Below are 25,966 nucleotides of genomic sequence, written 5' to 3'. Positions count from 1 at the left end.
GAATTATGTGTTGAATTTTAACCTTTTACTTAAGAAACCTCTGCCATGGTACAAAGGGCATAGGAAAATGCAAATTTCTGAAGCTTCTTGCTATGAAGGACAATACCAGCGTAATAAATAGGGCAGGAGATCTTTCTCCTTTTTAATGCCTTTATTTAAAAAATTCAGCTCAGGTTGGGGAGAAACGACAGGTCACCCGCACCCCACTGCTCCCAGGAGTGGCACGGAGGAGGAGGATGATGCAGCTGTGACCACTGGTATGCAGGCAGAGCTGGGGCTTCCCTCCTCGAGGGAGTAGTGGGAATTCCACTTTTTTGGTCTAACATTCCAGGTCCTCTTCCTAGCTGACATCCTTTCAGGTTAGGGTGAAAAGTAAAAAGGATCTTAGCAGATACTGGATTAAGTTCCTCACCTTTGGACATTACTTAGGTTTCTTAGTTCCATGTTGGCTCATTGTTTTCAGGGTTTTTTTCCTGGAAAATTGCAAAATTTGGTGAAATGCATTCTCATCTGCATACTAGCTCTGGTGTCATCCCCCCCACCCTGCTACCTGCAGGCTCAGGTGAATCAGCAGGGGGACAATTGCACTTGATTTCTAACCATTAACAGGTAATTGAAGAAAAACTATTAACAAGAGGTGATTGCAATGTGAAGCTACCAACAAGAAACAGTCAAAACTTCAACTCACAACAACTGGCCCTACCTGTTTAACTTTGCAGCCTTAAAAAAAAAGGACAACTTTTTTACACATAACAGTCCCCCCTTTTTTTCTTTGATCAGGCTGAAGCTTAAGCTTGCATCAACTTGCAATTTTTGGCTCATTAGCATAGAATTTCTTATAATTTTTATATTGATTATAAAATTCCTGAGCACTTTGGTGATCATAGTTACTCAATTTCATTCCTTTTTTTGGTTTTTTTCAGGTTAATTTCTTTAGAGATCCGTAGGTTATTCTGTACGGCAGATGTCACTATTTTAAATAAGCAGGGAAATAAGAAGAGCAAACTAACATGTGTACACACTGTGAAGAAGGCTTTAGTTTTCCAACCTCTTTTGAAAGTCCATGGGTTATCCCACAAGTGGAATCCAGTGCAGGAGTCCTTTCTTGATTTCTTACATATGCTAGTTTTCTTATTTCGTTTAAGATGCTTCAAACGACTGCTACAACTAATTTGATTTGATAAATTACTGTTTTGGTTTAGGTGAGTTGGTCATTAATATGATTAAGAGCTAATGCGGTCTGATTAGATATTATCTCTAATACTGCTTGTAGCTTCATAATTTTGTTTACTATATATTGCTTCTTCCATTTGGTTTTTCTTAAATCGCTGTATATAGGAACTGTTCAACTTGATCCAGATTCTTTGGGTAATATAAAGAAAGCTTGTTTTATAATCCTAATGATGCAACTGCCAGACCAGTCTCTTGGCAATTTAGTGGATGCTGTAGTAGCATAGATCCAAAACAGGTGTTTAGGGGTCTCCCGAAATGTACGATTAGTTTCTGTTGGGCCCTGCCAATATTTAGAAATTTCTTTCATTCTCCAAAAGAGGTTTATCTCTTTTTTATCATACTCATAAAGTCTATATGTTTTATTGTAAATGCACTTGTTCTCTTTTTTCTTAACAGGCCAAATTCTATTTGGATCTCTTGGGATCCACCGCGTAGCAGAGTCTTTTACTGCTAAATACCTTTTACAAGCCATTCTTCCTACTGGCGTACTGTACCCCTTCCTTTCCTTAACATACATTCTTCTCTTATTAGATTTTTACTTGGGGGGTGTTGCTAAATGGTCTTGTTCTCTTCTTGCTTTTACTATTTCTTTTCCTCTGACCAGATTTACCAGGCTTGCTTCAGTAGCATCATGTTCAAAGTACCACCAGGCCTCTTCTACAGGGTGCTCTGCCAGGAGTTGCTGCCTAAAGGTGGCGGTGTTCCGGGCCATCCAATAGATTTTCTCATTCTCTTGATAAAAGATCAACTGGGAGAGGTTAACACAATTACGGCTTAAATTGGTGTGGACTCTCAACAAAGAACTTACTTCTTCTTCCTCACAGAGGGGTTGGTAGTACTCACTGCACGGCTCTCTTGGGCTCCCCAGAGCACCACTAGCAATGAAAGCCATTATTACTACCCTTCCCAAGAGTCCGGTATGGGTCATCTTGCACAGCCTGCCCACCCGGCCTTGCTTCTTGGGGATTTTACTAAGGAGAAGTTCCCAAGCTCTTTAGAGTCTCTTCTATTTGCTTCCCTGGTTAAACCTCTCTTGATCTGTCCTTACTGATTTGGTCTCTCTTAGGGGAGTACTCTGCAGAAGATTAACCCTCAGTCTTTGGTACTAAGTTGGGAGGACTTCACCAGAATTACCTATTAACAATTTTTAACTTTTACAAATCTCTTAAAACACTTTAGGATATGTTATGATTCTAAACTCTTTTCTTATGCAGTTCATCAGTCTTTTTGGCTCTTCCTTTTGAGTGTCAACTTTAAGTCTTTTGGTCCTTTTGCAATGGTATACTCAGCTGAATTAACTCCTGATGTGGCTGAATCCTGTCCTGAGTTAGGGGGTGAGGGTGGTGTGGAATCTGATCCAATACCAGAGGGAAACACTGACCAATCTTGTCCAATGCTGGCGGGTGGGACTGGTCCTTTAATTCTCGTGATGTGGGTCCAACCCTTTTCTCTGGTCCGCACAGCTGAATTAGCGATGAGGAGTACCTGAAAGGGGCCTTCAAATTTAGGCATTAATGGTCTACTATTGCAGGATTATTTCAAAACCCAATCTCCTGGGTTAATGTTACGTGCTTTTCTGTCAAGAGGGGAGGTTTGGGGGAGGTATCCTCTTTTTCTAAGTCCTTCCAGGGTTCTTCCAATGACTTCTAAATATTTTCTGGTAGCTGCTTCTTCTTCCAAATAGTCTCCTGTGCTACAGGGTGTTAACAAGAATGGCAGTCCAAGCATCATTTCATAGGGTGAAATCCCTATATCAGACCGGGGTCTTGTTCTGATGTGCAAAAGCATTAGGGGCAAACACTTTAGCCAATTCACTTTTGTTTCTTCAATCAGTTTAGTTAATACTAATTTTTGAGAGTTTTGTTCATCCGTTCCATCCTCCCAGAACTCTGGGGGTGCCACGGAGTATGTAATCTCCATTTTATTCCTAAAACTTCAATTATATTTTGCAATGTTTGGGCCACAAAATGTGGACCTCGGTCTGAGTCTATGGTATTCACCATTCCATATCTGGGGATGATGTTCTCCAAGATTACCCTTGCCACAACCTGGGCTGTTTCCTTTTTTGTCGGGAAGGCTTCTACCCAATGGGTGAGATGATCTACTATAACCAGTAGATGCTTCTATCCTTACTCTGGGGGCATCTTAGTGAAATCCATCTCTATGCTCTGGAAAGGCCTGAGAGTCAATTCCCTCCCTCCAGCTGCTACCTTTTTCATAACCTTCTGGTTCACTTTTTGGCAAATTAAACAGCCTTTTCTAATTGCTTTTGCTAGGTCATATACACTTATGCACAAGTTATTTCTTAGGAAATGATCACATAGTCCTTGGACTCCTCAGTGAGTTAAATTATGTGGTCCTGTTAGCACTGTCCCAGCAAGTGCTTTGTTTAGAAACACCCGTCCATCTGATCTTAACCACTCCCCTCGCTGCCCTTGGTGCAACTTTAAATCTTTTATAGCCTTTACTTTTTTTTTTTACTAAATATAGGTTCTTATCGTCCTCCCTCCTCAGGCATGGTTTCTGCTTTAAAAACTTCTACCGGATCCCCTGGTTCTAAAGCTGCTTCCTTTGCTCTCCTGATCAGCTAGCCACAGTTTCACAACTTTAGGCTGAACAGTTTTGGGGGTCCAGTTGCTCCACAGTACCAGCAGCGCCTTTCGCTCAAAGGGGCTTGAGGCCTCTCCATTCCTCCTGTCCCTGACGGTACTGGCGTATCCTTGCCTGCTCCTGGTGGTGGACTCTCCCACTCTTTTGTTACCTTGGATTGTAGGATAGAGTTGCTTGCCCCCCACATTTCCTCTAGCTATAGCGACCATGATACTAGCCTTGGCCTTTGCTTTTTCTTCTTGCCTCCTTAAATATACCTTCAATGCTTCTTTCAATAACTCATTAATGTCCTTCTCTGGCCAATCTTCAATCTTTTCCAGTTTTCTCTGTTTATCAGGCCAAGATGTAGTGAGAAATTGGACCTTTAGTAGCACCTGACCCTCCTTGGTGTCCGGGTCTGTTCTGGAGTACAACTGGAAGTTCTGCTTTAGGCAATTAAGCCAAGTAGCAGGAGTTTCATCCTTCTCTTGTGCACTCTTGAATGCTAATTTTGTATTAGTTGCATTGGGAACTGATTCTCTGATTCCCCCTGATTATCAAAGACCTGTACTCTATCATGGCCTTCCTTGCTTCCTTCCTCCTGATTAGGGTTCCAATTGGGATCCACTAGTGGCAATTTTTCTGCACCTGATGGCACTTGGGGCCCTGGATGATTATCTTTGTCCCAAATTCTTATGCTAGCACCTCTAATAATTCGGAACTCTTCTGGGGAAAATAATATATTTAGAATGGAATTCATTTCCCCCAAGTGCAGATATTTAGACCTAAGAATTGATCCACTTGGTTTGCAATACCCACAGGGTCTTCAACTAAATTCCCTAACTCCCTCTTGAATCCTCTCACCTCAGAAGCAGTTAGAGGAGCATTCACAAAACCAACACCTCCTGCTACTCCTCCCATAGGAACTTCTCTAAGGGGAAAAAGTCTCTCTACCTTGGAGGTCATGGATCGGGTACCGCAGTGTGGCCCATCTTCAGACACAAAATTACTCATTTGAGGGCTATTAGCATTAACCTGGACCTGCTGTAGGCCAACAGCTGTATCTGGTGATAAGAGGTTACCAGGTAAGGAGGCATTTGTCTCCCAGTTAGGAGGAGGTGGAGGGACAGCAGTAGGAGGGGGAGAAGAGCTTGAGTGCATGTTAAGTGGAGCTGGAGAAGGGGTGGAGCGTGCAGCAGCTGAAGGAGGCACTAGTGGGGGTGCAGAAGCAGCTAAAGGAGTCGAAGGGGGTGGTGAGGGAATGGCCCCCATGGCCGCCGGGGGGAGAGACGGATCTGCTATTTGAGGTGCCCGAAGGAGAGGGTTCTAAGGTGGAGGGGCATCAGGAGGCAAGTAGTCCAGGGGGTGCCACCTTTTACTAATCTCTTTAATTCCAGCATCCCCTCCTTCATTCCCCTCTTTTGTCCTCTGCACCTTACAAATTCGCACTCCTTCATCCTCGAAAGCACTCTTTAACCAACAAGCTACATATAATAATTGCTGGGGATCAGTATCCTCTCGAGCTGTCACACACTGACTCAGCTGTTGACACATCCACTTGTCTTTTGTCCCACACCAGAGCCATCCACCTTGCACATCCAATTCTGGCCACGCTTCTGAACAGTAGTGAATCATCTTAAATTTATCTAAGCCCTCTGTGGCCTCTATAGAGTCCCATCTCTCTAACAGTTCACCTAGGGGAATATGGGGAGTTATATTCCCCAGTCTCTGGCCACTTTCCTTACTATTACACCCTTCCATTTTTTCGGGCCTCAAAAATTACAAAGGTGCTTCTGCTACTGACAGGCAGCTCAAAAGTAAATCCTATTTGTGAAGTCCCAGCCTCCTCTGCCGAAACTCCAATATGCCTGACCCCTTTCGTCAGGACTTTGTTGAGACCTCGGCCTCCTTTGCCAAGACTCAACAAAAAAAACCTCAAGACCCTGGCCTCTGAGGCTGAGTTTGCCTGACCTCCTTTCGTCAGGACTTCGTTTGCCTACAGGACTTTTGGACTTGCCCAAATCCTACTCAGGACTTCTGAATTTGCCTGACGTCCCTTGTCAGGACTTAAAACAAAAGTATGGCCTGATTTTTAGTTTGCCTGACTTCCCCCTGTCAGGACTTACATTACCAGAGCTTTAAAAAACTCGGGATAGGCTTCCTCTGCCAGACCTTGTGCTTTGACTTCCATCGTCAGGACTTAATAACAAAACTGCCTGATTTTCTAAATTGCGTAACTTCCTTCGTTAGGACCTGTATCAGGGCTTTTGGGATGCGTGCCACTCACATACTATTTCCTCCCCATGCCCCGAGGGGGGTCCTCTTTACCCCTTTGGAGGCGCCTCAATCACCAATTCCACTCGCTTCCCCCTGTTCCCGGCCGGCCCCCTGGCGGGGGTGCGGAACCGCGGTACTGAGGGGTCCTCACTCGCTTCGAGGGCCCGAGCTGCCGGCCCTCGTCTCACTCACACACACTCGCTCGCCTCCCTCTCCTGCCGCCGGATACTCTCACCAGTCCGGCGCTGCTCCCTCTCACTGTCCCAAGCCGATCTTCTCTGATCCTGAGAGCCAGCTGTCCTGCAGGTCCAGGGCGGGCGGCCGTCCCAGTCCTGGTGTCCTCTTCAGGTGTGGATCTCCTGGACGAGACCCTAGCATAATAAATAGGGCAGGAGATCTTTCTCCTTTTTAATGCCTTTATTTAAAAAATTCAGCTCAGGTTGGGGAGAAACGACAGGTCGCCCGCACCCCACTGCTCCCAGGAGTGGCACGGAGGAGGAGGATGATGCAGCTGTGCCCGCTGGTATGCAGGCAGAGCTGGGGCTTCCGTCCTCGAGGGAGTAGTGGGAATTCCGCTTTTTTGGTCTAACATTCCAGGTCCTCTTCCTAGCTGACATCCTTTCAGGTTAGGGTGAGGAGTAAAAAGGATCTTAGCAGATACTGGATTAGGTTCCTCACCTTTAGACCTTACTTAGGTTTCATAAATCCATGTTGGCTACTTGGTTTTAGGGGTTTTTTTCCTGGAAAATTGCAAAATTTGGTGAAATGCATTCTCATCTGCATACTAGCTCTGATGTCACCTCCTCCTCTGCTACCTGCAGGCTCCTGGGAAGCAGCAGGGGGACAACTGCGCTTGATTTCTAACCATTAACAGGTAATTGAAGAAAAACTGTTAACAAGAGGTGATTGCAACATGAAGCTATCAACAACAAATAGTCAACCCTTCAACTCTCAACAACTGGCCCAACCGGTTTAACTTTGCAGCCTTAAAAAAAATGGATAATTTGTTGGGGTGAACACCCCAGGTGTGGAGACACGAGACTTGACTCCATTTCAGAAGGCTGATTTATTATATATTCTATTAAAATACTACATTAAAACTATACTAAAAAGAACAGAGAGGAAAAAATGACCAGAAGGCTACAAAGAAGAAGAATAGAATGGAATGCATAACAAAAATCTTGTGACTGCTCACAGGCTCAACACAGTTGGCTGTGATTGGTCATCAAGTGAAACCAATCCACATGGACCAAAGGAAGATGCACCTGTTGCATTCCACAGCAGCAGATAGTTATTGTTTACATTTCTTTCCTGGGGCCCTCAGCTCCTCAGGAGGGGAAAAATCCTAGGAAAGGATTTTTAATAAAATATCATAGCTACAGATAACTTTTTTACTCATAACACCAGGAGAAGACCAGGGAATGCAGGAAGCCTAGACTAAGGAGCTCCTCTGTCTCCAAGCTGATCCAAACCAACAGACGTACTCAGATAAGCACCAGGGGACCACAGTGCACGCACAAAGGAGAAAAGTTCAAAAGTTCAGCCATGACCAAGACCACAGCCTTCGGCCTCAGAGACCACCAAAGACCCCAGTGTGACCACCACAGGAAACAACGCGTGCCCAGAAGGGCGTGGATCTCATCGCCATGGGAGGGGAGGACAGGCGGGGCCAGGGGTTGAATGTGCATGAAGAGATTGTGTAATGCATTGCATATGGAACAGGTTTGTGAACAAAGATGTGGCTCGGACCAGGGCTCGGGGCACAAGTTTTCACGAGAGCCATCTCACCTGTGCCAGGCCCTGACACGCATCCCCACTTCATAACTACATCAGTTTGTGGAGTGGCGCTACAGGACATGAAATGTAACAACGCAGACACGCATCTCTCCAAGGTAAAAAAGGGGGCAGTTGAATTTCTGACTCCAACATTTACAGATTTCCAAAAGTAACAGTGGATTGGAGGGTGAAAGTGCCACTTCTCCAATGACACTGGACAAACCAACAGTCCATCAAATTTCTCCTCCTGCAGAAAAGAATGCATAACAATACGTTATTTGCATAACGTGTGTGAGAAAGTTTGTTACAAGAATGTAAACATCAGAAGGTTTAGAAAAACTTGTCCTAGGGTGAGGTTATGATGCTTGCATCCCCAATCGTGTGTTCTGTTAATGCTGGATATTACGTACTGTGCCTTCACGACTGGCCCTGAAGAGCAAGGTTTGTTTTGGTTTGTTATCAGCCTGCTCCCCCACGGCTGGCAGGACACACAGACGGCGCAGTTCATAGTGCAGCTTTTGCTTTTTGCTTTGCTTGCTGTTGCTTGCTTTGCTCTTGCTTCTGCTGTGCTCCTGCTTTACTTTTGCTTTTTGGCTTCTGCTTGTTAGTCAGTTTAGCTAAGCAGTCCAGATTTTTTCCTGGACTGTTTTTCCTTTCCCTTTTTGAAACCACTCACACCGGCTCCAGACTGGGACCTGGGAAACACCGAGAGTTTGCATCCTGTGGCCTGCAGCAGCTATCCCCAGCGCCGGAGGGAGCGACAACAAAGCCACCACTGCCAGGAAAGACTTTCTGAATTTGTCATCCTTTTCAGATCGGTGAAAGCATTGTCATCTGGTATTGTTCATTTTGTGTGCTGGGGGTGTTTTGCCTGTCAAATAAACAGGTTCTTTCCACTTCTCTCCAAGGAATCCTTCCCGAACCGCTGGGGGGAAGGGGCCATGTGGGGTTGCTTTCTGGGGGGCCCCTTTGGAGGTTTTCTCCCAGAGTGACCCTAATCCAGGACAGAACATTAAAAACCAGGGTGACAGTGGAGTCTATTCATTCTGCATATGGCTTCACTGTGATCAGCGGTGGGAAGGGAAGGGAAGGGAAGGGAAGGGAAGGGAAGGGAAGGGAAGGGAAGGGAAGGGAAGGGAAGGGAAGGGAAGGGAAGGGAAGGGAAGGGAAGGGAAGGGAAGGGAAGGGAAGGGAAGGGAAGGGAAGGGAAGGGAAGGGAAGGGAAGGGAAGGGAAGGGCTGTGTAGCCTCAGGGTCCGACAGGGCTGGTGAGCAGCCCCAGAGACACAACAACCCAGGTGCAACCAGACTTGATTTCCAGGTCGAAACACTCGGCATAGCTGGCCTGGACTTCCCTGTAGGGCACGTGGGGGCTTTGGAGTCCCCCGTAAGGTGCACGACGGGGTGGGGCCCCTTGTGACACACCCAGGGATATTTTAGGTTTCCTCTGAGGCAGGGAGGGCAATGGGGTCCACTTCAAGTCATGCAAGGGATTTGGAATCCTGTGTGAGGCATGTAGAGGGTTTGGGATCTCTCCCAAGGTGTGCAGGGTGCTGGGATCTCTCCTGAGGCACATGTCGGGGTCCTGGGGTCTCATTTCACATGTAGAAAGGGCTGTGGACTCTCGTAAGCGTGCAGGTGCTTTGTGTCCCTCCTGCTGCACGCAGTGGGGCTGGAGTGTCTGCTGAGGCACGCAGGGGACGGGGACCTCCGGCAGTCCCTCCCGGGCCCGTGCGGCTCGGGGCTGCCGCGGCCCAGGGCCAGCCGCCGTGCCGGGATGGCGGTGGCGAGGCGCCGAGGCGGAGCTGCCCCGCCGGGTCACGCTGCACCGGCACGGCACGGGCGGTGCTGAGCGCCGGGCAGTCGGCACCACCAGCCCAGGGGCCACAGCCCCGGCCCTGCCTCTTTTGGGGCCAGGCACAGACAGCCCTGTGGGACGGGCACCGCTCAGCGCCCGAGGGGACGGAACAGATGCCAGAGGAGCCCCAGGAGCCCTGGACAGGGCCCTGGCGTTGCCCGCCCGGCTCCCCCGGGCCTGTGGCCATCCCGGGCAGCAGGGGCTCGCTCTGGGCCGTGCTCTCCCCGGCCAGCGGGGCTCCGGGCCAGCACCCGGCTCCTGCCACTGCCCTGAGAATGCTGAGGGGCTTTCGCGGCGGAACTGAACTTGACAGGGACAGAATTCATAGGAGACTTGTTCTGGCCTTTTACAAGGTTAACTGAGAAACAACTTAAAATCCCAGGCTAAATCGTCTGCTTTAACGTGTGGGGATTCCTTCAAGACCCTTCCTAATTCCCGTGGTGCCGGGCCGGGCCACGTCCCAGCGAGGACCAAGACCCAGCAGCTCGATGGATGCAGCACGGCTGGCACCAGGGAAATGAGTCAGTGTCCCTACAGCTGCCCGCTCTGCCTGCACGGCTGTCACACAACGGCAATGTTACAGAAGGAACAGGCATTTTTACATCCTCACGACCGTGTGATCTTTGGTCCTGGCGGTGGATCAGAGAGAAAAGCCAAATGTGACAGAGTAAACGTGACTCTAGGAGAGGGATGCCTCAGCAGAGGGTCTGGGGACCTGTGGTGCCAGCCAGTGGCCCGGCACTTGGACACAGCAGCAAGACCCCAGACTATCACACTTCACCTGGGAGGGTAGAAAAGCTCAGGGGTTCTTTGTTCAAGGTCCTCCAGAGGCACCAGCTGAAGCTGCCACAGCTCCACCTTGATAAAACTGTTTAAAAAGATCCAGAGGTCTGACACTCTGCTGTGGAGGACATTCCACATGTTATATTTGCCCAATTATCCAATTTTAAAAGAAGCCACAAAAACAACCAAACAAAATGAAACGAAACAGCAATTTGAATTATGTAGCTTAATATATATACAATTGAATACATTCAAAATATTGACAGTATCATTTGCTGGAAGTAACGAATAATTTGGTCCTGATAATAGCGTATAAGCAAAAATAACCATGCAGGGTATGCGTGGGGTACGGAGTGCAGGGCTTTTGGACCCCCGTCACCTCACGTACTAGCGTGTCAAGCCAAAATTCCCCTTTTTATGCTGTATGTCATTACCATCTCCTCCCATTTTCAATTCATCACACTTGTATCACTGCCCTCATCATCACCTTTACCACGCATGCTCCACACTTCTTTAAGTAAGTTGTACCACTGTTTGGGGATATTCTTTGAGGAAGGCCTCTCCTCTTCCTCCATGTCCTGTAGTTCACCTTTTGGATTACACATGCGCACCAAGCTGCTACAGTATAAGCCAATACTGTGTTCTAACATTAAAGCAGTGGATCTCATATAATCAACATTTTCCTGGTGTCCAACCAAATTCTCCTCTCTTCCACTAAATTTAATCATAGTTATCTCTTGCTTCCTCCTGTTCTGAACATCTGCAGGAGACCTGTAGGGAGAGGGATAAACCCTCCTCTCCCTTTCTTGCTTGGCATTACACCTTTAACTGTTTTATTATTTCCAAATATTAATTACTTTATTAATATTGATTACTCTTTCAAATTTGTCAGCATGAATGATATCTATTTACCACACACAGTTCTCATCTTTTGGGCATTTAGGAGCTTTTCATTTTGCTTTGCACCCAAGAAAAATATACCCCCAAATGTGCACAAATAACTCCTTTCGCATATCCTCCTTTTCAGCTGGTTTTTCCATTTTTCTCTGCTATCTTGTCCTCATCTTTCCACAATTCCTGTGTCTATTCAAGGCCAGCCTGGGACCGTGCACGCATTTGCTTTAGTTCTGTAGTGATTTATGCCCAGCCATCCTGCCAACCACACCCATTTCAATGTTGCAACAACCTAACTCTGGGCTGCAGTATGTGAATCACACTCGGCTGTGTGAGATGGCAGAGCACCAGAGCAGGCTCTGAAGAAGGGGCATTCGGTACATTAGTGAAGTGAGTGCTGGAACCTGGGCTAGCTCTTAGAACTCCGGCACTACGGCAGGAGTCGGGAACTGCCTCGCTATGGGGATTTACCAGAGGCAGAACCTGTAGTGCCACTTGCTCTCCAGTGCCAGACACAAGCCACGACAGGGACGAGGCACAGGAGAAAGGAGGAGGCGTCCCGTCTTCAGGTTCCGCAAGGAACACCTTAGTCCAGGCGAAGAGAACAGGATGAAAAGCCCCTAGCTGTACTGCCCAAGGGGTTTTGTACACATACAAGTCATGGGGTGGGTGCAAACAATGAACCAATAGGGAATGCTCAGGAGAGGAGTGAGGGGATTACATCAAGTGTCTGGGGCCAGTTGGGGTAGGAGGGTGGAGAGGATGGGTCACAAGGGCCAATGGGGCTCCCAGGAGTAGGGGAATTCCAAAGGGGAGTTGCAGTCAGGGATTGGCCCAAAGGTTTGGGAACCAAGGGGCTGGGTTGCCTTGACAGGCAGGGAAAGAGCTGGAACAAGGGGTGGGGAAGGGCACGAGGGACAGTTTGGAGGGAGGGTAAAACCCACAGGTGAACCAAGTCAGGAAAAAAAATGGGGGATAACAGAGCCCTTAAACAACACTTAAAATGAAATCAATAAAATAAATTTGAACTGCAACAATAAGAGCATCTTGAGGGACGCAGCCTGACCAGCAATGTCAGCAGGCAAAACAAAGCTCCTCCCTAATTAACACACACAGGATAGGACCTAATTGATGGGCCATCACCAATGCAGGGTGCTGCACAGGGTCTTCTGCTCTCAGCCAGGGCCAGAAGGAAGGGAAGGGAAGGGAAGGGAAGGGAAGGGAAGGGAAGGGAAGGGAAGGGAAGGGAAGGGAAGGGAAGGGAAGGGAAGGGAAGGGAAGGGAAGGGAAGGGAAGGGAAGGGAAGGGAAGGGAAGGGAAGGGAAGGGAAGGGAAGGGAAGGGAAGGGAAGGGAAGGGAAGGGAAGGGAAGGGAAGGGAAGGGCTGTGTAGCCTCAGGGTCCGACAGGGCTGGTGAGCAGCCCCAGAGACACAACAACCCAGGTGCAACCAGACTTGATTTCCAGGTCGAAACACTCGGCATAGCTGGCCTGGACTTCCCTGTAGGGCACGTGGGGGCTTTGGAGTCCCCCGTAAGGTGCACGACGGGGTGGGGCCCCTTGTGACACACCCAGGGATATTTTAGGTTTCCTCTGAGGCAGGGAGGGCAATGGGGTCCACTTCAAGTCATGCAAGGGATTTGGAATCCTGTGTGAGGCATGTAGAGGGTTTGGGATCTCTCCCAAGGTGTGCAGGGTGCTGGGATCTCTCCTGAGGCACATGTCGGGGTCCTGGGGTCTCATTTCACATGTAGAAAGGGCTGTGGACTCTCGTAAGCGTGCAGGTGCTTTGTGTCCCTCCTGCTGCACGCAGTGGGGCTGGAGTGTCTGCTGAGGCACGCAGGGGACGGGGACCTCCGGCAGTCCCTCCCGGGCCCGTGCGGCTCGGGGCTGCCGCGGCCCAGGGCCAGCCGCCGTGCCGGGATGGCGGTGGCGAGGCGCCGAGGCGGAGCTGCCCCGCCGGGTCACGCTGCACCGGCACGGCACGGGCGGTGCTGAGCGCCGGGCAGTCGGCACCACCAGCCCAGGGGCCACAGCCCCGGCCCTGCCTCTTTTGGGGCTGGGCACAGACAGCCCCGTGGGACGGGCACCGCTCAGCGCCCGAGGGGACGGAACAGATGCCAGAGGAGCCCCAGGAGCCCTGGACAGGGCCCTGGCGTTGCCCGCCCGGCTCCCCCGGGCCTGTGGCCATCCCGGGCAGCAGGGGCTCGCTCTGGGCCGTGCTCTCCCCGGCCAGCGGGGCTCCGGGCCAGCACCCGGCTCCTGCCACTGCCCTGAGAATGCTGAGGGGCTTTCGCGGCGGAACTGAACTTGACAGGGACAGAATTCATAGGAGACTTGTTCTGGCCTTTTACAAGGTTAACTGAGAAACAACTTAAAATCCCAGGCTAAATCGTCTGCTTTAACGTGTGGGGATTCCTTCAAGACCCTTCCTAATTCCCGTGGTGCCGGGCCGGGCCACGTCCCAGCGAGGACCAAGACCCAGCAGCTCGATGGATGCAGCACGGCTGGCACCAGGGAAATGAGTCAGTGTCCCTACAGCTGCCCGCTCTGCCTGCACGGCTGTCACACAACGGCAATGTTACAGAAGGAACAGGCATTTTTACATCCTCACGACCGTGTGATCTTTGGTCCTGGCGGTGGATCAGAGAGAAAAGCCAAATGTGACAGAGTAAACGTGACTCTAGGAGAGGGATGCCTCAGCAGAGGGTCTGGGGACCTGTGGTGCCAGCCAGTGGCCCGGCACTTGGACACAGCAGCAAGACCCCAGACTATCACACTTCACCTGGGAGGGTAGAAAAGCTCAGGGGTTCTTTGTTCAAGGTCCTCCAGAGGCACCAGCTGAAGCTGCCACAGCTCCACCTTGATAAAACTGTTTAAAAAGATCCAGAGGTCTGACACTCTGCTGTGGAGGACATTCCACATGTTATATTTGCCCAATTATCCAATTTTAAAAGAAGCCACAAAAACAACCAAACAAAATGAAACGAAACAGCAATTTGAATTATGTAGCTTAATATATATACAATTGAATACATTCAAAATATTGACAGTATCATTTGCTGGAAGTAACGAATAATTTGGTCCTGATAATAGCGTATAAGCAAAAATAACCATGCGGGGTATGCGTGGGGTACGGAGTGCAGGGCTTTTGGACCCCCGTCACCTCACGTACTAGCGTGTCAAGCCAAAATTCCCCTTTTTATGCTGTATGTCATTACCATCTCCTCCCATTTTCAATTCATCACACTTGTATCACTGCCCTCATCATCACCTTTACCACGCATGCTCCACACTTCTTTAAGTAAGTTGTACCACTGTTTGGGGATATTCTTTGAGGAAGGCCTCTCCTCTTCCTCCATGTCCTGTAGTTCACCTTTTGGATTACACATGCGCACCAAGCTGCTACAGTATAAGCCAATACTGTGTTCTAACATTAAAGCAGTGGATCTCATATAATCAACATTTTCCTGGTGTCCAACCAAATTCTCCTCTCTTCCACTAAATTTAATCATAGTTATCTCTTGCTTCCTCCTGTTCTGAACATCTGCAGGAGACCTGTAGGGAGAGGGATAAACCCTCCTCTCCCTTTCTTGCTTGGCATTACACCTTTAACTGTTTTATTATTTCCAAATATTAATTACTTTATTAATATTGATTACTCTTTCAAATTTGTCAGCATGAATGATATCTATTTACCACACACAGTTCTCATCTTTTGGGCATTTAGGAGCTTTTCATTTTGCTTTGCACCCAAGAAAAATATACCCCCAAATGTGCACAAATAACTCCTTTCGCATATCCTCCTTTTCAGCTGGTTTTTCCATTTTTCTCTGCTATCTTGTCCTCATCTTTCCACAATTCCTGTGTCTATTCAAGGCCAGCCTGGGACCGTGCACGCATTTGCTTTAGTTCTGTAGTGATTTATGCCCAGCCATCCTGCCAACCACACCCATTTCAATGTTGCAACAACCTAACTCTGGGCTGCAGTATGTGAATCACACTCGGCTGTGTGAGATGGCAGAGCACCAGAGCAGGCTCTGAAGAAGGGGCATTCGGTACATTAGTGAAGTGAGTGCTGGAACCTGGGCTAGCTCTTAGAACTCCGGCACTACGGCAGGAGTCGGGAACTGCCTCGCTATGGGGATTTACCAGAGGCAGAACCTGTAGTGCCACTTGCTCTCCAGTGCCAGACACAAGCCACGACAGGGACGAGGCACAGGAGAAAGGAGGAGGCGTCCCGTCTTCAGGTTCCGCAAGGAACACCTTAGTCCAGGCGAAGAGAACAGGATGAAAAGCCCCTAGCTGTACTGCCCAAGGGGTTTTGTACACATACAAGTCATGGGGTGGGTGCAAACAATGAACCAATAGGGAATGCTCAGGAGAGGAGTGAGGGGATTACATCAAGTGTCTGGGGCCAGTTGGGGTAGGAGGGTGGAGAGGATGGGTCACAAGGGCCAATGGGGCTCCCAGGAGTAGGGGAATTCCAAAGGGGAGTTGCAGTCAGGGATTGGCCCAAAGGTTTGGGAACCAAGGGGCTGGGTTGCCTTGACAGGCAGGGAAAGAGCTGGAACAAGGGGTGGGGAAGGGCACGAGGGACAGTTTGGAGGGAGGGTAAAACCCACAGGTGAACCAAGTCAGGAAAAAAAATGGGGGATAACAGAGCCCTTAAACAACACTTAAAATGAAATCAATAAAATAAATTTGAACTGCAACAATAAGAGCATCTTGAGGGACGCAGCCTGACCAGCAATGTCAGCAGGCAAAAGAAAGGTTTTGCTAAGCAATGGCCCTTTGATGAAGCAAAACATTTACAATCAGGGCAGTCCATTCATGCGGACGGGCGCACACTCTGGGGGTAGAGCTGAGGCCATGAGGTCACAGCAGGGCTCTGGGGTCACAGCAGGCTGAGCTCTCAGCAGGCCCTGAGGTCACAGAGGTGCCAGAGGTGCCAGAGCCCCGTGGTTGCAGAGCAGCACAAGGAGCCAGCACTCAGTCCCTGAGCACAACTGTTGCGGCAGCAGCGGCGGTGGCAGCAGCGGTGCTGACGTTGGGACAGCGGTGTCGGGACAGCGGTGGCAGCAAGAGCTGCGGGACTGGCGGAGGACAAGGCACCATGGCCCTTGCTCTGCGCCTCCTACTCCTGCTGCTCCTGGCCGTGGCCCTGCCTGCCAGGGCTGCCCAGGCTGCTCCGCTGCAAGCGCGGCGAGCAGGTGAGCCGGCAGCCTGGCTGCCCTTTCCCGGGACAGCGCTCCCGGCTCCCTGGGAAGCGCTGGGGATGGTTTTGCCCAGGGCTTTTGGGAGGGTTTCCTCTGTGTCTGAGGGAGAGAGACCCCACGGGCCCTGGGCTACTCCAGCCACCCCTCCAGAGATGTTGCAAAGGGCCTGCAAAGAAGTTGGAGAGTGACCAGGAGCCAGCCCAGAGCTCCCCAGGCCCCTGTGCACCTTTGGCCATGTCCATTCACATCTGGCTCCCACAGCCTTACCCAACACCCCTGCATTGCCCAGTACTCTGTGGCAGAAGGGGATCCCAGCACACCATGGAAATGGTTCTGGTCTCTGCTCCCTTCTAGCCTGGAATCGTGACATGGGTTTTCAGGAAGTCCTGATGAATGATGGTTTGAAGTTCCTGGAGGATGCTGGAGGCAAGTTTTCATTCTGCCTTTCCTTAGTGAATAATAAGGGTCAGTGCAACAGAAGCTCACTTATAAACCATTTCCCTTAACAAAATCTTAAGATTAAAAGAATCTGGAATCCTTGCCCTGCTCCCTTCTGGAGGCCTGCGGGCTCCCACAGGATCACTGTCAGTGGGAGGAAGGAGCATTTAGCTTTCAATCTTCCTCCCGTGTGCTGTGCCAGTGTGTCCTTCCGTGTGCTCTGTGCAGTCACAGAGAAGAGCAGAGAGGGAAGGGGCCGGGCCCAGGGCTGTGCCCCGGGGCTGAGCCTTGTGGGCAGCCTGAGGATCTCCTGCAGTGCCACAGGAGCTCTTCTGTCCTGCCTTTTTTGCAGCTGAACCTGCCGGTGAAGGGCCCACATCCAGGACTGAGGCTCTGGGAGATGCTGAGGGTAGGTCAAGGCCTTTCCCCTGGGAGAGCTGCCAGCTCAGAGCCCAAAGCTGGGCCAGGGAGGCAGCGCTGCAGGTGCCAGCACTGAACCATGCACGTGTGTGCCCGCGCCCTGCACGATCCCCTCACCGCTGCTGCGGCTCAGTGGTGCCCGTGCAGATCAGCAGAGATGGCAGAAGCTTCTGTGGCTGTTGAGTTACAGGTGTGGCTGCGGGGAGGACTTCACCAACTCCAGGGCTGGATGCTTGGCCCCAACCCAGCTCCCATCACAGGGGTGAGTAGTGTGACCCTGCTGACCCCACAAGTTGAGCCCTGCTTTTGTGGGATCCATTCCTGGGAAATGGAACTACTTTCTCTTAAGGTCCTCCGACAGGAGAGACCAAAGACATGGCAGGCAAGAAATTCCAGGACCCATTAGAAATCATGTGGCAAATGCTGAAGGAACGTCTACAGAGAAGGCAAGGTGGGTGCATTTCCCTCATTCTTCCCCTGGGTCTCAGCAGCCAGGGACTTTGGCTGAACATCTAGACACGCCGTGCCTGGCACAGCAGGAAGGGATCCATGGCAGCCTCACTGCCCCGCTGCTGCTTTCACGCCCTGCAGGGCTGCTTCCCAGCCTGGCCTGGCTGCAGCTTCTGCCCAGCCTCTGCAGGAAGGCATTTGGCATCAGCTGACAGACAGCCCAAACTGGACCACCGGACATGCCCACCCTCAGATCCCCTGCAATTTCCTGATGTCCAGGCAGATCAGATGTTGGGGCTCTTTGGGGAAGGAAGCAGCCTTGGGTTGTCCCAAAATCCTGGGTGTTTTCTGATCCTTATCCATTCCTTTCACAAGTGATGCCTCCTGAAATTGTCCCCTTCCCCATTCCCAGTCAGGAATGTTTCCATCTGATCCAGCGTCTCTTTTCCATTTTCCAGAAATGAAAGGAGAGCCTGTGCAGAAGGAAGCATTTCCCAGAGGAAGCAGTGGTTCCGTGCCAGCCTCTGCTGCAGGAAGGGAGGCCATGCCAGGCACAGACACAGGAGGTAATTGCTGTGCCTCTAGGCCTGAGCCCTGCTGAGACTTGAGCTGCCCTCTCTCCTGCTTGGCAGTGCAGGCACAGCCTGGACTAGAGCGGCACAGCCCAGGGGAATTATCCCGAGCAGGCTCAGGGCACTCGGGTCCTGAGCAGTCCTGCTGGGGTCCCTCCTTGGGAGACATGTCCTGAAACCTGGCAGTGACTGCATGGGGTGCCCATGGTGGGGAAAGGACAGAGGGGGAGAGCAAGGCTCCAGTGTGTCCTGAGAGGGCCTGGCTGTTTGCCCTTGGGATCTGGGGCGTGTCCCAGCAGAAGGAGGGCAGGAGGGACAGAGGGAGCTAGGGAGGCATAACTGTGGCATTGCCTGCTGCAGTTTGTCCCAGGGCTTTAGGGAGGATTTCCTCTGTGTCTGAGGGAGAGAGCCCCAGGGCCCTGTGCTGCTCCAGCCACCCCTCCCAGGGATGTTGCTGAGGGCAGGGAAAGAGTGTGGAGAGTGACCAGGAGCCAGCCCAGAGCTCCCCAGGCCCCTGTGCACCTTTGGCCATGTCTATTCACATCTGGCTCCCACGGCCTTACCTGACCCCCCTTGCAGTGCACAGTTCCCTGTGGCAGAAGGGGATCCCAGCACACCCTGGAAAGTGTTTTCATCTGTGCTCCATTCTAGATGACGTTGCTGGGAAGGCTTCTCCATCAGCTTGGATGAATAAGGTTTTGAAGCCCTTGGAGCCTCCTGCAGGTAAGTTCTCAGTGTGCCACCAAGGAAGAATTGTAGACAAGCGGGCAGGAACCAGGTGACAGAAGCTTCTGTGGCTGTTGTGTTACAGATGTATCTACAGGGAGGACTTCTCCAGCTTCTCCAGCTCCTACCTTGGATGCTATACGCAAGCCCAGCTCCCATCACAGTGGTGAGTAGTGTGTCCCTGCTGACCTCAAAGGCTGAGCCTTGCTTTTGTAGGATCCATTCCTGGGAAATGGAAATATTTTTCTCTAAGGTACTCCAACAGGGAAAGTCCAAGATACAACAGATAAGATGTCCCTGCAACCATCCAAACAGATTAGGCAAGAGCTGAAGGCACCCCTGCAGACAAGAGAAGGTGGGTGCATTTCTCTCATGCTTCCCCTGGGACTCAGCAGCCGGGGGCTTTGGCTGCACATCTAGACACGCCGTGCCTGGCACAGCGGGAAGGGATCCATGGCAGCCTCGCTGCCCCGCTGCTGCTTTCACGCCCTGCAGGGCTGTTTCCCAGCCTGGCCTGGCTGCAGCTTCTGCCCAGCCTCTGCCGGAAGGCATTTGGCATCAGCTGACAGGCAGCCCAAACTGTAACACACCCTGAGATCCCCCACTATAACCAGCCCTGCAGATTAGGCAAAGGGTGTCTGTTTGGAGGTGGAAGTGCTCACATCATGCCACTGTAATCTGGCCATTTTCCTGCTCCATAAATTTCACAAATATTACCTCTGATGCCACCGCCCAAGTGGGGAACAGCTCCATCTAATGCAGCTGTCTGCCTTTCTTTGTCAAGAGATGGACATAGTGCTTCAGTGGAAGGTGGCATTTCTTGAAGGAAGCACTCCATCTTCGGTGCCAGCCCCTGCTGCAGGAAAGAAGGCAATGCCAGACACGGGCACAGGCACAGCAGGTAATTGCTGTGCCGGGCTCAGCCCTGGCCGGGGCTGTGTGGCAGCAGCTCTTCCCCCAGGGCCTGCCCTTGCCCGGCCCTGCAGCAGCCAAAGCTGGAGGTGCCTCGGCTTCCAGGCCTCTGGAGCTGGTTCAGAGCCCCGGGGAAACGGGACTGGTGCAGCAACGTCCCTGGCGCTGCAGCTGCTGCGGAGCTGGCCCTGAGTGCCCAGAGGCCCAAGGCACAGGAGCAGCCCCGAGCGGGAGCCCTGCCGCCAGCCCGGGGCCAGAGCCAGCCCTAGCACACAATGGAAACAGTTCTCATCTTGGTTTGCTTCCAGACTGGGAGGCTGGGAAGGATTCCCCATTAGCCTGGCGCTCTGAAGTTGTGAAGCCCTCCGAGCATTCTGCAGGTATGTTCTCACTGTCCCAACAAGGCGTAATGTTTGACTGACTGGTCAGGACCAGGTGACAGAAGCTTCTGTGGCTGTTGTGTTACAGATGTGTCTGCAGGGACGACTTCACCAACTCCTACCTTGGATGCTGCACAAAAGCCCAGCTCCCATGGCAGGGGTGAGTAGTGTGTCCCTGCTGACCCCTCAGCATGAGCCCTGCTTTTGTGGGATCCATTGCTGGGAAATGGAACTACTTTCTCTTAAGGTCCTACGACAGGAGAGACCAAAGACATGGCCGGCAAGAAATTCCAGGACCCATTAGAAATCATGTGGCAAATGCTGAAGGAATGTCTGCAGAGAAGACAAGGTGGGTGCATTTCCCTCATGCTGCCCCTGGGACTCAGCAGCCAGGGTCTTTGGCTGCACATCTGGACACGCCGTGCCCGGCACAGCAGGAAGGGATCCATGGCAGCCTCGCTGCCCCGCTGCTGCTTTCACGCCCTGCAGGGCTGCTTCCCAGCCTGGCCTGGCTGCAGCTTCTGCCCAGCCTCTGCAGGAAGGCATTTGGCATCAGCTGACAGGCAGCCCCAATTGCACCACAGTCCATGCCCACCCTCAGATCCCCTGCAATTTCCTGATGTCCAGGCAGATCAGAAGCTGGGGCTGTTTGAGGAAGGAAGCAGCCTTGGGTTCTCCCAAAATCCTGGGTGTTTTCTGATCCTTATCCATTCCTTTCACAAGTGATGCCTCACCTTCCCCATTCCCAGTCAGGAATGTTTCCATCTGATCCAGCTGTCTCTTTTCCATTTTCCAGAAATGAAAGGAGAGCCTGTGCAGAAGGAAGCATTTCCCGGAGGATGCAGTGGTTCTGTGCCAGCCTCTGCTGCAGGAAGGGAGGCCATGCCAGGCACAGACACAGGAGGTAATTGCTGTGCCTCTGGGCCTGAGCCCTGCTGAGGCTTGAGCTGCCCTCTCTGCTGCTTGGCAGTGCGGGCACAGCCTGGACTAGAGCGGCACAGCCCAGGAGAATTATCCTGAGCAGGCTCAGGGCACTCGGGTCCTGAGCAGTCCTGCTGGGGTCCCTCCATGGGAGACATGTCCTGAAACCTGGCAGTGACTGCATGGGGTGCCCACGGTGGGGAAAGGACAGAGGGGGAGAGCAAGGCTCCAGTGTGTCCTGAGAGGGGCTGGCTGTTTGCCTTTGAGATCTGGGAGCTGTCCCAGCAGAAGGAGGGCAGGAGGGAGTGTAAGAGGGATGGATAGCTGTGGCACTGCCTGCTGCAGTTTGCCCCAGGGCTTTAGGGAGGATTTCCTCTGAGTTTGAGGGAGAGAGCCCCAGGGCCCTGGGCTACTCCAGCCACCCTTCCCAGGGATGTTGCTGAGGGCAGGGAAAGAGTGTGCAGAGTGACCAGGAGCCAGCCCAGAGCTCCCCAGGCCCCTGTGCAGCTTTGGCCATGTCCATTCACATCTGGCTCCCACAGCCTTACCCAACACCCCTGCATTGCCCAGTTCCCTGTGGCAGAAGGGGATCCCAGCACACCATGGAAATGGTTCTGATCTCTGCTCCCTTCTAGCCTGGAATCGTGACATGGGTTTTCAGGAAGTCCTGATGAAGGATGGTTTGAAGTTCCTGGAGGATGCTGGAGGCAAGTTTTCATTCTGCCTTTCCTGAGTGAATAATCAGGATCAATGCAACAAAAGCTCATTTATAAACCATTTCCCTTAACATTATGTAAGGGCTGAAGGATTCTGAGAATCTTTCCCTGCTCCCTTCTGGATCCCTCCCTGCTCCCTTCTGGATCCCTGAGGGATCCCACAGGATCGCTGTCAGTGGGAGGAAGGAGCATTGATCTTTCAGTCCTCCTCCTGTGTGCTGTGCCAGTGTGTCCTTCCCTGTGCTCTGTGCAGTCAAAGAGAAGAGCAGAGAGGGAAGGGGCCGGGCCCAGGGCTGTGCCCCGGGGCTGAGCCTTGTGGGCAGCCTGAGGATCTCCTGCAGTGCCACAGGAGCTCTTCTGTCCTGCCTTTTTTGCAGCTGAACCTGCCGGTGAAGGCCCCACATCCAGGACTGAGGCTCAGGGAGATGCTGAGGGTAGGTCAAGGCCTTTCCCCTGGGAGAGCTGCCAGCTCAGAGCCCAAAGCTGGGCCAGGCAGGCAGCGCTGCAGGTGCCAGCACAGAACCATGCACGTGTGTGCCCGCGCCCTGCACGATCCCCTCACCGCTGCTGCGGCTCAGTGGTGCCCGTGCAGATCAGCAGAGATGGCAGAAGCTTCTGTGGCTGTTGAGTTACAGGTGTGTCTGCAGGGAGGACTTCTCCAGCTCCAGGGGTGGATGCTTGGCCCCAACCCAGCTCCCATGGCAGGGGTGAGTAGTGTGTCCCTGCTGACCCCACAGGCTGAGCCCCGCTTTTGTGGGATCCATTCCTGGGAAATGGAACTACTTTCTCTTAAGGTCCTCCAAAAGGAAAGACCCAAGATACTGCAGCCAAAAATTCTCATGACTCAGATGAATTCCTGAGACAAACACAGAAGGAAGCACCCGGAGGACAAGGTGGGTGCCTTTCCCTCATGCTTCCCCTGGGACTCAGCAGCCGGGGGCTTTGGCTGCACATCTGGACACGCCGTGCCCGGCACAGCGTGAAGGGATCCATGGCAGCCTCGCTGCCCCGCTGCTGCTTTCACACCTTGCAGGGCTGTTTCCCAGCCTGGCCTGGCTGCAATTCCTCCCCAGCCTCTGCAGGATGGAATTTGGCATTAGCTGATTGGGTGCCCCCACTGTACTGTGGGCCTGAGATCCCCTGCCATTTCCCAGTCTCTGAGAAGATCAGGCGGTGCAGCTGTTTGCACAAGGGAGTGCACTGGCCCAGCCCCAATTACCTGGGCTTTTTCCTGATCTTTACCTGTGACTTAGACAAGCATTGCCTCCTGAAGGTGCCACCTCCCCAGGGGGGAATATTTCCATTTGATCCAGTTGTCCCTTTTTTCCTTTTTCAAGTGATGGACCAAAAGGCTGTTCAGGAGGAGGAACACTCAGGGAGAAGCAGTGGCTCATTGGCAGCCCCTGCTGCGGGAAGGAAGGCGATGCCAGACACGGGCACAGGCACAGCAGGTAATTGCTGTGCCGGGCTCAGCCCTGGCCGGGGCTGTGTGGCAGCAGCTCTTCCCCCAGGGCCTGCCCTTGCCCGGCCCGGCAGCAGCCAAAGCTGGAGGCGCCTGGGCTTCCAGGCCTCTGGAGCTGGTTCAGAGCCCCGGGGAAACGGGACTGGTGCAGCAACGTCCCTGGCGCTGCAGCTGCTGCGGAGCTGGCCCTGAGTGCCCAGAGGCCCAAGGCACAGGAGCAGCCCCGAGCGGGAGCCCTGCCGCCAGCCCAGGGCCAGAGCCAGCCCTGGCTCCCGACTGAGCAGGGGCTGCGCTGGGTCCTGACAGGGCCTGAGCCTGTCCCCTGGGGCTGGGGGTGCTGTCACGGGGCAGGGAGGGCCAGGGCTGGCAGTGGCTGCTCAGGGATGGCTTTGGCCCGTGTCCCTGGCAGCAGCCACTGCCCAAGCAGCTGCACTGCCCCCGGGCTCTCCTCCCGGCCTGCTGGGCTTTCTTGGCTGGCACAGCCTGTGCCCAGGGCCGGCAAGGTGCCTGCAGGCCCCAGCTCTGGGGGAAACAGAGAACGTCCTGCCCGTATCCACCGTGCTGCCAGCTCAGCAGTGCAGCACAGCACGGGCTCACGCTCCCCATCGCTCCCACAGATGCAGCCGGCACCACAAGACCTGTTACCGATGCCCAGGATGGCCTCGGAAGGGGTTTCTGTCAGGGAACAGTCTGCTGGCTAGGGTTACTGGGAGGCGTGCTTTCTTTGGAGCTTGTCTTCATGTTGGGCTGCTTTGGAATCGGGTATTCCTGGAAGAGAAAACAGTGAGTGTTTTGTTGCTCTCCCCCTCAAACAGCTTCTTTTGAAAGTCTAACGTGGTCAGGGAACATTCCCATTGAGACTGCAGTGGGGTTGTGGCCAGTCCATGATTGTCCAAATAACTCTGCTGAGGGTTCTGCTGCTGCCCAGTGCTTCCATTGGCCTCTCAATTGCTGGGCCTTGTCCTGGGGGCCCCGCTGGGGCTGCAGCCAGAGCTGGCTCCCACTGAGGCTGCCTGGCCAAGAGCAGCCCCAGGGGCACGGGGCAGAGGCAGAGGGAGGTGGGGAGGAGAAAGAGCAGGGCCGAGGTTGCCCTTGAAAGGCAGAGGCGCTCTGGGGCCCGCTCCTGGCCAGGGACCCTGCCCAGAGCCGTGCCCTGCTGGCCGGGGCCTTGAGGGGCAGCTGTCCAGCTGGGCCCAGCTGTGCCAGCAGCTCCAGCCGTGCTGGGGAGCCTTGCCAGCTCTGGGCCCTGCTGTGCACGAGGGTCCCTGTGTGCCACTGGCAGCTGGGGCCTCAGCCACCTCCTCTCTGCACAGGAGCACCTCGGGACAGAGTTGGCAGACGGTGGCTGCACCTCACACCCAGACAGTGTGAGCAGCCCCTCCAGCAGCAGGAACGGCCTGGTCAGCCCTCTCAAGTGTTCTGTGAAGAGGACCCCAGAACAACCGTCGACAAGGAAGCCTCTTATTGCCCCGTAGATCCCACTGCCACCTGCTCTCCCCATGGGCCTCCCCAAGCAGCCTTCATTCCTTTTTTTCTCTCAGTCTGTCCCATCCCAGCCAACCCGAGTTCCGCTAGGGACCCCAGGACCAGCCCAGCACCTTCCAGCACCTCCTGAGACCAACGCATCCCTTCCTCTGCCCCTGAGCCCCCTGGCCTTGCCCTCTAGGCAACACTGAAGGTGACACCCCACCCCACCCCACCCCACCCTCCCCCCACTTCCAACTCCCGCTTGCAGGGTAGGCAATGGCCCATTCCTGTGTTGAAATAAAGAGATGGATTTGTGTCCTAGTTTGAAAGCAAAACCAGTGAGAGGCTCTCTTGTTTAAACTGCGACCCTTTGGACGAGGACACGAGGCTTGACTCCATTTTCATCAGAAGGCTGGTTTATTATATTACACTAAAATACTACATTACAACTATACTAAAAGAACAGAGAGAAGAAGATCAGAAGGCTACAAAGACAAGAATAGAATAGGAATCAATAACAAAAACCTGTGACTGCTCACAGCCTTGGCACAGGTGGCTGTGATTGGTCACTGATTGAAAACAATCTACATGAACTAATGGAAGATGCACCCATGGCATTCCACAGCAGCAGATAGCCATTGTTTACATTTCTTTCCTGAGGCTCTCAGCCCCTCAGGACAGGAAAAATCCTAGCAGAGGCTTTTTCCCTAAATTATCATGGCAACAAGACAGATATTGTGGATCTCTACAGAAGCCAGTGTTGTACTTGGGGGCAGCCAGACAGCACTTTGGGGCATTCCTTTTGCCTTTGAGGGCAGTTGGGAGTGGGTGGGCTTTGCTGAGCTTCCCTGTGCAGTGAAGACAAAAGCAGGGATT

The 25,966-nt window shown here is 52.4% G+C and overlaps 1 protein-coding gene and 1 long non-coding RNA gene across 3 annotated transcripts in view; both read left to right on the top strand.

Moving 5' to 3' along the window:
• The window catches only part of LOC135293029 (uncharacterized), a 32,195-nt gene extending 10,008 nt beyond the window's left edge, over nucleotides 1-22,187 (top strand). Inside the window, exons 15-25 of one of the 2 annotated variants that reach the window (XM_064407039.1) lie at nucleotides 17,834-17,935; nucleotides 18,393-18,500; nucleotides 19,158-19,229; nucleotides 19,318-19,398; nucleotides 19,486-19,587; nucleotides 20,017-20,133; nucleotides 20,453-20,524; nucleotides 20,613-20,684; nucleotides 20,772-20,873; nucleotides 21,321-21,428; nucleotides 22,081-22,187. In XM_064407039.1, coding sequence (XP_064263109.1) covers nucleotides 17,834-17,935; nucleotides 18,393-18,500; nucleotides 19,158-19,229; nucleotides 19,318-19,398; nucleotides 19,486-19,587; nucleotides 20,017-20,133; nucleotides 20,453-20,524; nucleotides 20,613-20,684; nucleotides 20,772-20,873; nucleotides 21,321-21,428; nucleotides 22,081-22,178 — 1,034 coding nt within the window. In that variant the 3' untranslated portion in view covers nucleotides 22,179-22,187. The remainder of the gene's footprint in view (nucleotides 1-17,833; nucleotides 17,936-18,392; nucleotides 18,501-19,157; nucleotides 19,230-19,317; nucleotides 19,399-19,485; nucleotides 19,588-20,016; nucleotides 20,134-20,452; nucleotides 20,525-20,612; nucleotides 20,685-20,771; nucleotides 20,874-21,320; nucleotides 21,429-22,080) is intronic. The other variant, XM_064407038.1, reaches the window with a different exon arrangement.
• Nucleotides 22,188-22,954: 767 nt separating this feature from the next.
• Nucleotides 22,955-25,262, top strand: LOC135293001 (uncharacterized). Its single transcript, XR_010355146.1, has 4 exons — nucleotides 22,955-23,054; nucleotides 23,499-23,612; nucleotides 24,241-24,406; nucleotides 24,937-25,262. It is a non-coding gene; the product is annotated as an uncharacterized LOC135293001 (long non-coding RNA).
• The last annotated feature ends 704 nt before the right edge of the window (nucleotides 25,263-25,966 follow it).

The sequence above is a fragment of the Passer domesticus genome, unplaced genomic scaffold, assembly GCF_036417665.1.
Source record: "Passer domesticus isolate bPasDom1 unplaced genomic scaffold, bPasDom1.hap1 HAP1_SCAFFOLD_63, whole genome shotgun sequence".
Classification (NCBI taxonomy): domain Eukaryota; kingdom Metazoa; phylum Chordata; class Aves; order Passeriformes; family Passeridae; genus Passer; species Passer domesticus.
The sequence above is the reverse complement of the archived record's forward strand: the minus strand, read 5'-3'. Positions and strand labels throughout refer to the sequence as shown.